The sequence below is a fragment of the Schistosoma haematobium genome, chromosome ZW (genome assembly GCF_000699445.3).
Source record: "Schistosoma haematobium chromosome ZW, whole genome shotgun sequence".
NCBI lineage: Eukaryota > Metazoa > Platyhelminthes > Trematoda > Strigeidida > Schistosomatidae > Schistosoma > Schistosoma haematobium.
This window is the reverse complement of record NC_067195.1, coordinates 35,385,610-35,400,058: the sequence shown is the minus strand read 5'-3', so window position 1 is coordinate 35,400,058 and position 14,449 is coordinate 35,385,610. Positions and strand designations below refer to the sequence as shown.

Below are 14,449 nucleotides of genomic sequence, written 5' to 3'. Positions count from 1 at the left end.
ATGAAGCATAATGTTTATCGTATACAAATAACTTGAGGAATATTCCAAATCTGAAGGTTCATATTCTCTGGTTAACAGTTAGTCTATGGTAGAAAACTTTAGATGTTCCTGATAAGCTATACCAGTAATAAAGTCCTACCTCTTACTTCTTTGAGTTTCTATTCTAATCCAGCGAGTAAAATAACTGTACGCCTATTTCTCTTTTTTGTATTTGGATGGTTTTTTCTGATCAACCATTTTAACAAGTGTTATCTTTTCGGCAGTTACTCATATTGTGTCATTTAACATCTTGTTCGTGTCCAATTTTTTTACACATTATATAATGCTTTTACTATTTTCAACTATCTAATATTTTACGCAAAATTTTTTATTCATATAGTAATATTAGCTTATTTTTAATCACTTTAAGTAACCGTAGACATTTCATTTCCATAAACAGGTGTGTTGTATGTAAAAGCAGTTATATTTATTCCGTATATGTACATATACACATGACTAACTTTTATTATCGAATATTTTTCTGGCTTCGTAGGCATGTGTATTGTTCATTTTTTACATTAATGGATTGATAGTTCATTGTTCGTCCTGCTGAAAGTTATTCTTATGGTCATCTTTCCACTAATTTTAAAAATTATTTTCCCACTTTCGACGTGATATACGTCCATACTACTTATATTCCATATGAGCGTCTGAAGTAATGTATATTCATATTTGTATCATTGTTTTTTCTGCTAACTGGTGTGTTTGCAAGAATATGCTTCGTTTTTTTGTGATATTCCTTAATGCTGTTATCATGTTTGTGTTAATAAGGTGCATGTTATATATCAATATCTGAACGAACTGGAAGTCTTACATTTTTTTTCTTAATTCCTTTCTCGTTTGTTTTCATGTGCGTAAAAATCACAGAAAAGTGCTCCGATCTTTCACAGTTTTCACATCCGGGAAGTTTAACCGCAAGTTCTAGCTCATTAGATAATCTAAACTGTGAGACAATTAAAACAATTTTATTCAGTGAATGGATATCCCCTAAACAAGGTACGTTTTATTCATAAAGTTTGTGTGAAAAGAATAGTAATTTTTTGTAATATCTTACCTTTCCTCATACATTATTCTGTATCCTATATATAGACTTACATTTTGTCCCAAATCTCTGGATCGGGACATCTCGTGGATGTGTCCTTGCTTTGAATCTAAAGTATCGAGTATTGAATAATGTCCCAATCAATCACTCATATTGTATTGGTAATTCCTGTTCCTTTTTCTATTAATAGTACATTTTCTGCATTGATATATGTTTACGTTTGTGATTTGGATAAATAACGCTACATTATATTTTAATTTTTCATTATTCATATTAATGTATGCGTTGTTAGTGCTAATTAACTTTGACTTGAGCTCCAAAAATGATACCTTCTTATATATGTAGAAAAAGAGCTCTTCCTTCATATCTTGCAGGTACACTTTTTGAATGAATACCGATAAAAGAGAAACGTAGATCAGTCAGCTAGTAATCGATTCCAGCCAAAAATGTCATGAGTCAACTTGGTTTATTGAACACGTTACGAGCCCCATCAATGATTTCGAGTGAACATCAAAAAATGAACAATATAATAAATAATGTAATACTATTGGACGACTAGAAATCTGCATAATTAGTTAGGGGAGTCATTAAATCTAACAGCATATCAGTTCTTATCGCAAACATCGAGATAGGTGATGAGAAAGAGAAATCTGCATGTTGTTAAACTAGGTGAGAGGAAGCAAAAGTGATTAGTAAGCATATTTGATGTAGAAAAAATCACAGCGATATGTCATTGACCCACTGTGCTGATAAAGCCTTATCTAGTTAGCACGATTATACTTTCTTTTGTTTGGGGACGTTATTCTTTTACATGCAAAATAATATTTCGCAGGAATTAGGTTGTAAAAGAAGCCTTGGACAGATGATTTTGTCTGTGTTTTAGTTCAGTAACAACTAACCCCATTTACTCATTTTAATTGATAATCCCTAATATCAGTCCTCTGAACACTAGATAAATGATCTATGTGAATTTCCTTCTTAGGTTTCAAGGGATTTAATTATAGCTAACTGGTATTTGGTGTTTTTGTTCTGAAAATGCTGATTAATCTCTATGATGTAATGTGAAAACGAAGTGTTATGATGCTGTTAATCGTAGAATAGCTATCCTTAGTCGTTAAAGTACTATAATAATGATATAACATATTCTAAAAATAATAATTACAGAATTCATGACAGTTTATACAGGCATGATCAGTTTGATTTAGATACTAATATTAAGTGTAGAGAATACATGGAAAATTAGATTGTTGCAAGTTTTCTCGTTCAAAAATTGTTTAGATAGTACATTTGTCAAACGTATTACAACAATGAAAGGCATCAGCTGAAAACTGTTAATTCTTTGAATGTGAACATCCTGTTGATGTATTTAAGGTCATTCTTGGCGCCATAACAAATTGATTATAACCATCTATAACTAGAAAAATTAAAATGGAAACAGAAAGCACTGAGCAACGAAAGCAGTAATTACTACGATAGGTCAGTTAGGTCTACCATAATACATGTGCCAGGTTATTTTATGATATACTGTTCGTGTTAGATATTTTTCAAATTAGTTAGTTACACTTACGTTGTAAGTGTAAAGTAACAACAGATAGGTAGGTTTACTTAGTATATTCAGTAATAAAAACAACTAAACATTTAAAGGTCCTATAATCTCACTTCTGGAATAAGATACAATAACAGGTGTAAGGTCGTTTATAACATTTTCAGAGAAGTAAGCATCGATGTAGCAAAGGATAGGAGTGTCTATAGAAAAGAAGAATTGAATTTTCTACTTTTGAGCCATTATGAAACGCTAACAACTCTTCATTAATATTTTTCTTTGATTTGGTTAAAAAATATACTTATTTGTGCAACTGACGTGAAATCGTTTGACTTAAAAAACATTTCTGTAGGTGTCAATTTGTTACGATATTTAGCTGGTATAAATAATTCGTTAGGTTTACTAAACCTGTACGTTTCAAGAGGTGTGCAGGAATATATACAGGAGATAGTGATCAGATAGAATGTGTCAATGGCATCTACAAGACTTGCTTAAGTAGAAGGTATCCCAGTTTGAGAATCTTGCCGGGGAGTGCAGAAGGTCCCAGTCAGCATGCCTATAATCTCTATATGAATGGGTTTTCCGTATGGGTTTGTTATAAAAAAGACAAATAGGGAGAGCACCAACTACTGTGTTATTGTCACTACTTTCAAATTGATTGTATACTTGTGTAGACAGTAGGATGATATCTCTACAAAATATCAGATCAAGTATATTACCATTCATTGTTGAGATACAAACCCACTGTGACCAGCAGTGTATGTTAATTGACGCTGAGAATTCACCATTACATGACTGACAACTACCGGTATTCCAGCTTATTCCATGGTAATTAAAACATCCTGTAATAAACTTTGTATTGAAATTTAAAGTAGATGTATGTATCAATGCATTAATAATGAGATCATTCACATTATCCGAGCTACTTTCTTGCTCTGTCCACTTGTGTGAAAAAGGTTACTCTGTTCACGTCACCAGATAAAGTAGAAAAGTATGGTGAGTGAATAAACGACAAGGAATATTGGACATTTATCTCACTTAACTAATTACCTAAATCCTGAACTGTTTTATTGATTTTCTTTCAAATAACTATGTACCAGCTTAAATGGCATGTGCATCTCTTATATGTCTGCATGTCATATTGGTATGCATGTTTGTATATCTATCCTATATCTCTGTATGCAAGTTGATTACTTGTTAAATAACTGTCAATTTTACTTGATTAGTAGAATCTATCTTGCATTTATGCTCAATGTTAATATTGATTTTCGTCTTCAATCTGCACACACAAAAGCAGTGTTATGTATACACATATATTATTGAGCTTGAAATCCTTCTGAACTGAAATATAGAAAGTTCATTTGTATTGGCAAGCTAGCAAAACTAGCTATCTAACTTATTCGTTTTATTAAGACATCGGTCTTTTTTCTCATGATGAAATAATTTTATTATAGAATACCCAAGTATATATTGACTACTCTTGTTTAATCACTAAATTTGTATTGTATTTTGGAATGTCTCGCTACTTTCTGTTTATCCGAAACTAATAAGAGAGTATTAAATACTTAATATTTAAATTACTTACTGTGTTTTCAGTTGCTTGTCCATTCATCCAATGCTTGAATTTTAATTAATCCATAAGCTTGTAACAGTATTTTATTGAGACATCGGGCAGATTAACTAAATTGTAGTCCAATCTAGCAACTCTTAAATAAACTTTGTTATATTTAACACTTGAATTCATGAACTGATTCAAGCTAGACCACCATGAAAAACCTGTAGGCATTGGACGGTCGTTTCGTCCTAGTATGGGACTCAGCTGTGCAGATCCACGAATATATAGTATAAATATTTTCATCTGGATATTTTGGTCTTTTTTACTGTCCATAAAATACAAATGTTTAACATGAATATTTGTAACCAACTTCTGTATGTGATAATTAATAATAAAGTGACACCACGGTTTTCGGTGGGAAATACGTAATCTTAATCCGATCCAAAAACCAGTCAGCAATATTTGTCATGATTTCTGAACGATTCTTCCCTTCTTTCAGCTAAAACCAGAGGACTGAATTTATCGATTAAATTTATCTTGTTAAAGAATTATTTCAGTAGCTCGATAGACTAATTTTGTCAAAATGTGAATCAAATATACCTCTATCTTACATTCTGTCAAACAAGTCTTAGTTAGGTTTCTATTTTTCATTTAGAAAACATGAACGTTCATGTGTCTGAAATTCGTAGTTCTCACTGACACATCAACTAGATAAACATTTTACAGACTGGAAAATATGATTATCAGATTTTAATAAAAGTATTAATAATTGGAATATACTTTTTTTTAAATAACTGTCTGTAATCACTTACCACTCATCAAATTGATGTATTATTTTAATTTGTTAACGGAAAAACTCGGTTCTAGGCATAAAAAGGACTAGAGTGGAATGATGTTGAATGCTTTTAGCAAATTTACTGGGTCCAACTCGACAATGTCCATTTAAGACATTTTCGTTTACTTGAAGAGTCAATTTAAAAAATTACAATTATATACATTTCTCAATAGGATTTTAACTGTGATCCTACGTTAACTAACATCGAAATATATGGTCATTGAAAATTTGCTACAATTTTATCAACTAGTAAGCCTATGTTAAAAATCTAACCATCTGAATTTAATATTCTGTGTTGATTAGTCTTTCTAAATGGAATAATTCCTCGAAGGCTCCAGTAATACACATTTCTCCAATCTTTTTATTTCTATCTACCCTTTGCCAATAATGTGCGCGCATATGTGCTTCTTTTAAGCAAACACATAGAGGTCGAAATTAATATAAGTAATCTTGTAATATTACTGGCTTATATCTTATATCTGTAATGTATAGACTACAAAGATGCTTAATGAGTGTTGTCACAGGCCTGTTACCACACCCGTTCAGAAATATTGCGGATTTTTAAGACTAATCGCAATAAATACTCTAGAAATTTCTACTTATTTATTTATACTCTTTATTTTAGCTTCTTTGTATCGTTTACGTGGAGATATTATTCACATTAGCCTGTTGGATAATACCGGTGATATTTTACCGAGTCCTTCTGAGCGTTGGGATGATTCATTTATTTTCAAAGGTGGTGCTGCCTCTGAACTTTCGAAACAAGCATCTCTTATATCTTGTTCATCCATATGTTCTGAAGGAACTTCTATGTATACTAATGCTGACGCATATAGTTCAACTGATACTGGTTTCAAGTCTTGTGGTGGTGGTGGTGGCAGTGTTCGAGCATTAAAAGAGTCAGTTATTCGACAAAATACAGTCACCACACATACGTCTTCAACATCAACATCCGGTCACTCTAGTAAGCACACAAATATCGTCTTTTCTATATCTTATAACACTAATTGTTGCATATTTTATATTTGTGTTTCGGACGTATTTCTCATATCAATCTCAGTCGTGGGATAGCATTCCTTTTCAACGTCTATGTTTTATTCCTATTAATAATAATTGACTGACGATGTGAATTTTTGCTAGAACAGTTGACCGGTCTCTTGACAACCATTTTTCATCGTAAGATAAATTTAGACATTTATCTAGTTTGTCTTAATATATCAAATTAAGATTTTAATTTCTAACCGCCTATTTATTAATTTCAAGATAACTCTATAAAACTATAAATCCACATCAGTTGAATGAGTGGTAAGGTTACTAAGTACATTCCCCAAACCTGTCTCACCACACTTATTTAGCCACAATTGTACGCCGATAGTTTACGCATCAAAGATTCCAGTGTTTTCATAATTAATATTGGTTTGGGTGATAGATATTCTAAGCTCCAATCAACTGATTGTTTAGTATAGCTACTATTTTATTATTACGCAAATTGCATTCATTAAAGAATCTGTTTTTTACTTCTCGCAACATCTCTTAAGTTCAAGTGTAGTGTTGATTGGTTATTTTCGGCCTATATTTAGTTGTAAAGAAGTTATATATTATCAGTTTAGAAAATTTGATCTTAATTTATATTAAAACTACTAGTTTTCTATTGTTCTTTCTCTATGAATTCCAAATTTCATAATTAGCTAGCGTTCACTGACTTCCTGTCAAGTAATTGATAACTATCTGAACCTTGGACAAAGTATGGATAAATGTTCCAACCTAGTTTGTCTATTTTATTGTGTTTGTCATGAGGCATAAAGATTTTGGATTCTATACCATGTAAACCTATAGAACCTGAGGCATCACAAACTAGGACGAAACAGCTTTACAATAACTTCTATGGTTTTTCATGGTTCCGGAATTTTACCCTAAACTGAACTAATTACCACTTATTTTTACAACGAAAATTGAGATTCGTCTCCTGATTGAGACGAAAGTGTCAATCACTATAACGATGCACTCAGGATACTAAAAGGGTACTTTAAAGAAAGTTCACCTTATTTTATGTGTCTACGTGAAGTATGTTTAGCGTGTTGTTGCATAATACTGAAATTCTGCAAGTCATCATTTTTGGTTTGTTTTATACTTTCTTCAGGTACTATACTATCCAATACTATGAGCGGTGGTGTCAGTACATTTCAGTCAAGTGGTACAACTGGACTTGATTCTCCTACAACATCCAAAGGTTTTATCGAGTGTGACCGACAGCTGGTTGTCCTTTGTTCAGAAAAGCAAGCTCGAGTAGTTGCACTTCCTTCACAAAATTGTCTTTATAAGGTAAAACTACTCTTATTTGTTGCAGATAGAATTCCATCATGTTTAGTTTTAAACTAGGTCCACTAACTTCATTCCTTTTGGATACTATTTTAATCTTTTTTTTATACAGGTAAAAATAACTGAAACAAGTCAAGTGGTACGTGCTTCCGTACAACGTTTGAGACCATCGCATAATAGCGGAACATCAACGGCTAGTTTCCTCGCATGTTATCTTGCAAATGGACATTTTGTTGCCTTCTCATTACCGAGTTTACGTTTACTAATGGATGTGGATTATTTACCGTATACAGAATGTGTAAGCCGTTCGTTTGCATTTGGTCAGTATGGTCAATCTGTGTATTTGGTGTCGCCCTCAGAATTAGCTAAAATCACCTGGGCATCAGATGTTTGGTAATTCCTGTTTTTTTGTATTCATTAATGTTTCTCATCATTATGAATATTTTTGTCATGTTTTATGACATGTGAATTTATGTATGTTTTAGTCTCTTCAGTTGTGCTTATTTTCACAGCAATTGAATATATATAAATATAAGTGGAAATTCCATAAAACCCAACTAGCTCAACAGTTTATGGTGATTTATAATGAGGTAATAATATTCTGTAACCCAATATAACTGCAAAGCTAACGGTCCTTACTATTCATTTTTGATATCATGATGTGTATTAAGACTATAATTTTTATCTAGGTTTCTGTCTCTGAGCCCCATTAGTTAAACTTTTGACTTAGATTTCTAACCCGTAAAAAACTACTGATTTCATAGGATGCATCTTATCATTCGTCAGTTCATTCAGAATGGTGGAGTTTAATGTCAACTACTGCTCTAAAATCACGTTTTTCGGCTCATTAATGCGAAACTTCCTTATCCACTTATCGGTTGAGAGACACTATCACTTTTGACATTCTCATTTTAATTTGGAAACCATTTACCTAGAATAAATACATTGGTTGAGTGTTACTAATTGAGTAGACTTGTCAAGTCAGATACCCAAAAGCTTCATATTCTATTGTCAAATTCTTATGATCATATTGTTCGTTTTCAAAAAGTAGTTGTCAGTACAGTTTAATTTTAATTGGCTGCGCACTCCTTACACCCACACATATTTAAAAAGCTGAATGTTATGACTATTGATTTTAATAATTATCATGATTACAAGAAGGTTTTTTTAACACAAAATATATTGCTATTATTAAATGACTCTGAGCAAACCAGGTAACAAGAGGTAGGATTCTTTTTGGCTATGAATTGTTAATGTCAATGGGTTTTTCCAACTGATTATTACTCAATATTTAACAATACGGTTGGGTTTTTTAAAGCTGCACAATAGAGACGACTTTAAGTTTTGAGTAAATGGTAAAATATTCCCTTTGTCACTATTGATTATCAAATATATTCCTGGCTACATTCAAGTCCTTGGTTTATGGTCCCGAGTGATAAGTGAAACATTAAATTAACGTACTAGTTTCACTTTAAAGGCTACATAATTCCAAATGCTAAAAATATTCTTTTACAAATGTTTCCTTAGAACAGTTTACCGTAAATATTTCTCATATCTTGCTCTATTTTTTGACTTACAGTGCGAATTTACGTGATATGCAAGGTGAGATATTTCTACCAAGTAATATGCCAGAACCTCCTAAGAAAAACTTTTTCAAAAATTTGTTAAGTGGAACTTTGGTATCTTCATTAGATCGAGATGAATTGTGTAAGTTTGACCATATTACTACTTCCTGTCACAGTTCTTTTGCTGAGTTCTCATAATTTTATTTCATATACCGTTCATACTATTCTTTTCGTAAACCACTGATAATTATTTAGCCTGCTCTTATTTCAGATTGTTTTCCATAATCAGTCAACTTTCTTTTGTTTACAATGAGTTATCCTACTTTCAGTTTTTGAGTAGTACATCTTTTGGCATAGTGAGACTTTATCGACAATCTCAATGTCTTTTGTCACTAATATTTAGAGTGATCATTTTGTTTCGTATCATATTTACGAACTCATACAATAGGTTTTAGGCCAGATTCGTTCAGTGAAACTAAGTGAAAACTTCGGGTTGCACTGGATATAGAGTGAAGTTAGCAAAACCTAAAATCATAAATTAACTCAAATAAATGATTGTAGTTGCCTTAAAGTGTATTCAAATTATTCAGGTTGTAAATTGAAGATGATTTCTTTATTGAGATGAAGCAAATTTGAGTTACCATTATATATATATATACTGAATGCTTTTAACGAACGTCTTCTGACTAACTTTTGCGAAATTAATGTTGACAAGTTTGCTTATGCGTACCAAATTGGTAAATAGAAGCCTTGTTTATCTGTAGATTACATTTGATACGATAACTGCATTTATATGTATATATGCTACGAAAAAGTTTTAAGTTGGAAAATGAATGATATGTTTATCTCAATTGGGATATGACAGGGAAAACTAGTAAATTATTCCTTCCCTTACTACATTTTGCATTCTTCATTAGCCATTTATTGTGAAATGAGTCATACTATCTGGGTTGGAAGCAGTTTTGATTCCCTAATTTTCTCTAGCGGTTTAGTTTTCTGAAGTGAACCCGGTTAGGGTTTAGGCACTCCAATAATTTTATCAATTGATCGCACCGTTGTAACACTATCATTTCCCAAGTTTTTGCATCAAACAAGGGTTTCGCCTATCACTTAAAATTAAATGGGTCATTTTAAATTTTGTCTGACATTTCAGTCAGTTTCTCATTCTTGGAACACTTCCGTCAGCGTTTAAGCAGTAGTAATAAAATGTTTACGTAGTCAGGACTAATTAAAGATTTGTGTGTGCCAATTTTCTCATCTTCAATTTGATTTTATAACTAAGAGTTAACCATTTCGATCGTGGTAAGAGTATCAGATTGAATAGTTGAAAGAGTTAATGAATCAACTCAGACTACCTTCGATTGTTATATTTTTTTGGCTCAGTAAAATTGTTATTTGCACACTTAAAGTGACATTTACCATATGTCATTTAACTAAAAAAGGTCGCGTGCAAGCCTAGTAAAAGTATATAATCGGATAACTATCGTAAGAAATATTTAGACAAGCAATTTGTCTTCGGTAGGAAGAAAATGTTTTTATCAGTACTGTTCATTTTGTGGCAGCCTTTACCAGTCATAGAAAGTGCAAAATCAAGCTTGAACTAATTTCTGCATATATAAATATTCTGGAGTAAATCAGATTACAATAGTAGATATAGTGGCTATGCTGGAGATGAAAGTGGTTTCAGTTAAGTTGACAGTAAGTCTGCAAGTTGGAAATAATCAACAACTGTATGTTTAGTAGAATTTCGAACACCGAGTGGTAATAAAAAAGATTAGGCACTGAAGATACGACTCGAAAAGAAAATACAAATAAATGGAATAAGACAAAGATTTATGAGCAATTTAGAATCTCAGGATTTGAGGAATGACAAAGAATGGATACACCTGCGCCGTTGCAAACGATTTTGAGCCGTCATTTAAAGTTTCTAACCATTGGTTACGATAATCACGCAAAGGATTAGTTGTGAGGATAGAAGAACAATTAAGAGATGAAAGAGGGATTCAACCATCAACAAGATAGTCCCGGGTGTTTGTAGCGATAGGAGGGCGGTTGTTACTACTTGGATTTTTCTTCGTGATGGACCCCAAAAAGCTGAATTTCTGGTGGTCTTAGCGACCTGGAAACGTGACCGCAAAGCACAAAGTAAAACTGCTTGAGGCCGGTAGCGCACAGCCTTTTATGGGAAGCTTTTGATGAGTTGGATTCGCACTTTCAAAGGCCTTACTGTCGAGGACGGAAATCCTTGGGGTAAGGTGTGACATTTATAGAGTCGACCCTTTCTAACCTGTTGCTTTCGTTACGAGAAGAGAGCATCGCTAAAGATGCTGGTTGCCTGAGTGAAACACCTTACTACTGTTACACTCCACTCCAGTCAGCAGTACAACTTCGCCCTGTGGCCCTAAGTTTCTGCTTCTAGTCTTACCGTTCTCCAACCGTCGTGTACGCAAGATACTCAATTCCAGTCGGCCAGAAACCATCAGCAACAACCTACTGTGGGAGAGAATAAACTAGGTTCCGGCTGAGGAAATTGGGAAAAGACACTGGAAGTGGAAATCACCAAACTGCATCATGAGGCAAGCGCCAACTCGGAATCTTGAAGGGAACCGGTAAAGAGGGAGGTCGAAGAACACACTACGTCGGGAACCGGAAGCAGACATGAGAAAGATGAATAGCAACTGGGAAGGATTGTCCAGGACGGAGTTAGATGGAGAATGCTGGTGAGCGGCCTATGCTCCTTGACGAGGGGTAACAGGTACAAGTAAGTAAGCTCCCCAACCGACCTACCTGGAATAGTAGGGCCTAAAGGAATATTTATTCCAAGCAATATATTCTAGTTGAGTTATCGCAATAGGTATGCCATCAAATCAAGGTAGCAGCTGCGGTCGGGCGGTTACTTATTAAAGATGTTCAAACTCAGTGTTCACTGAGCACACAACAAAGATAAGCAACGAAACATTATCTAGGTTTGTTGGCTGTAAATTACGATTACTAATCGCCTTTACTGTTCTCTTAATCATCGTTGTTATGTAATTATTGAAACATATTTTGACTTTTTTAATATGTTGGAGCATGGTAAACACAAGCCATGCAAATTCCGTATGCAGCCGCACTTTGTCAAGCTGCATTTTACTTAGACTATTGTCTTCGAACCAAAGTTCTCATTTTCATTGATAGTCATTGTAATGAGATATTATAATGCTCAACACAGTAGTCACAAATCAACACCAGTGGATTTAGGTGGTTTATATCGTGTAACAAATACACAGAAATTCTCATTCTCTAGTTTGTTCTTGCTTTAGTTGGTGAAGCAAGTTCGGGGAAGGGGACACCTGGCGCTACTACTCTGCTACCAAATGCTCGTTTGGAAAAGTTATCTGGTCAAACTGGTGCTGCCTCTTCTGAAATTGCACGAGCTAGAAATGCTGCTATCGAACGTGGTGAGCGGTTACAGCAATTAGACCTACAAACGCAAGAGATGGCTGATCAAGCTAAAGGTTTTGGTCGTTCTGCTGCTATTCTCGCTGCCAAATACGAGAAAAAGGACAAACGCTGGGGTTTGCCATTCTAAAGAAGACTATTATTGCAGCAATTGACCCTTCCTTATTTCCCTATTTGATTGCTCTCAGGTAACTTTGTTGACTTAGTATTTCGGGGCCTACAAGATTTCGTAACTGTGTTCTATCTCACTTTAACCTATGTGCTAAAAACAATGATGAACGATATTCTACTTTCATATTGAGGACGAGTGAACATTATGTTTATATTTTCGTTCTTCGGTTTTCCTCCTTAATATATATATATCTGACGTAATAACATGTACGATGTAGGGACTTACGTTTCTGTATGCTTGTGACTAATCGTCACTGTAACCGTTGTTTTTGTATTGACTGTGGATTTTGAACTTCTTATTGTATTTTCTGTTGCGTTATCAAGATGTTTATATTTGAGTTATTATTTTCTAGCATCATACGGAGTTCTTGTTTGTGATGTCTTACACAATTTGTGTTGTTGGTCACCACTCTATATCCATCAGATATACATCATAAATATTCACTTGTTCAAAGGAACATAATTCCTCCTCTTGGTTAATTTACATTAACAACTGTGATTGCTATTTTTGTTGTACTGTTGGATCATATGACAATTTTGTCTCACCACTCACTTTATATATATATACCTTCTAGTCTTCATTAGCTGAATCTTAATTATTTCATAAGCTTGTAAAAGCGTCGAACGCATTATTTCAAAATCGATCGCTCTCTTCAGAAGCTCTCTGTCACATTCATCCCTAAATTTATTGGGTCATTTTACTCATTCATTATTTTTCATTTCGTATGTTCTATTTATATCATTAAAACTTAGAAACAAAATAACAAACTTTGTCCATCGTTTTCTTTCTTATGATAGTTTCACTTAAGTTAGACAATCCAGTATACGTAAAATAAAGAAAACTCCTGATTATTAATCAATAACTGATAAGTAATCATCGTGCTTCTGTACATTGAAGATTTATGAAATTCATTTTCCCATACGAAGGCACATTAACTTAAGGTAGTAATTTTTGTACTGTCTGTTTATGAGACTAAAAAATTGATGAATGAGTTACGCTCACTCAATCATATCTATGATTTGATTGGTTGTATTCAAGCTGAACCCAACTCAAATACATTTAAAACATGGTCAAACATCATTTATAAATATGATTACTACCGGCAGTGCATTTAGCTTAGCAGCAATGATCAGTTTAAAGCCAACCCTACTTGTCGTTATGATTATTTCCACCATACAGATTAGTGAAACAGCTGTGGCATCCAATCCTCGTACATTCAATTCAAATTCATGGAGAGGCAATACGTATCTCGTATCCTATCCAGCCTCAGAACGTTCACCATATGCGATGGCACGGCAGGATCAGCAAACGAATCTCCCGGGTCCTAAAACAAAATACATCAACCGTTACTCCACTTTTCAGTCTGATGTACCGTCCTATCCACTATTTGTGCAACCAACCATGAATTCTGATCCCAAACAACCAACATATTTAGTTGAACAACAACCTGTACAAAGTCACACAGCTATCACGTATCCTAGTGACCAACAAATCCAACCAACTGCAACAAACACTGTTTCTGATGACGAAATGGAAATCACGCCTAGGACAATTGCTCAGAACCCACAGTACTCAGACTCTTCTATTGTTGGTGGCCCGGATGATGGAGTTATCGGGAGTAATGGCGGTATTCTCGGGAGTCCGCAAGATGTCGCAGTAGTTGAAAGTGCAGGTCAATCACTTTATTCCGGCGATATGAGACAAAACCAATATTTGTATCCTAGTCCAGTACCACCAGATCCAAGACTTTATAGTTCGCCCATGAATCCGCCTCGGTATCAATTAGATAAACGTATCAATACTGCATACTATGGGATAGGTCAATATGAACAGCCGTTGTACAGTCAAGTACCTAGAGGAACTATGCCCTCATCACAGTATACAAATGGAATTACAAGCGCTAGTATGTAAGTTCTTAAACTCCATAATATAGTTTGA

General features: G+C 33.9%; 2 protein-coding genes across 5 annotated transcripts in view; both read left to right on the top strand.

Annotated features, from left to right (window-relative positions):
- The window catches only part of STXBP5_1 (Syntaxin-binding protein 5), a gene marked incomplete at its 5' end in the record, with an annotated part of 88,779 nt that extends 75,269 nt beyond the window's left edge, over nucleotides 1-13,510 (top strand). The window contains 7 exons of one of the 4 annotated variants that reach the window (XM_051211190.1): nucleotides 907-1,035; nucleotides 1,129-1,242; nucleotides 5,640-5,978; nucleotides 7,155-7,336; nucleotides 7,446-7,726; nucleotides 8,913-9,040; nucleotides 12,201-13,510. In XM_051211190.1, the coding sequence (XP_051071229.1) occupies nucleotides 907-1,035; nucleotides 1,129-1,242; nucleotides 5,640-5,978; nucleotides 7,155-7,336; nucleotides 7,446-7,726; nucleotides 8,913-9,040; nucleotides 12,201-12,469 (1,442 nt within the window). In that variant the 3' untranslated portion in view covers nucleotides 12,470-13,510. Of the gene's footprint in view, nucleotides 1-906; nucleotides 5,979-7,154; nucleotides 7,337-7,445; nucleotides 7,727-8,528; nucleotides 8,558-8,912; nucleotides 9,041-12,200 lie in introns of those variants that run through there. The other 3 variants (XM_051211193.1, XM_051211191.1, XM_051211194.1) reach the window with 3 other exon arrangements.
- Nucleotides 13,511-14,422, top strand: MS3_00003402 (uncharacterized protein; the record flags this gene model as incomplete). The annotated part of the gene is made up of 1 exon (XM_012942067.2): nucleotides 13,511-14,422. The coding sequence occupies exon 1, from the start codon at nucleotides 13,601-13,603 to the stop codon at nucleotides 14,420-14,422; it is 822 nt and encodes a 273-aa protein (XP_012797521.1). The 5' UTR covers nucleotides 13,511-13,600.
- Nucleotides 14,423-14,449: the final 27 nt, after the last annotated feature.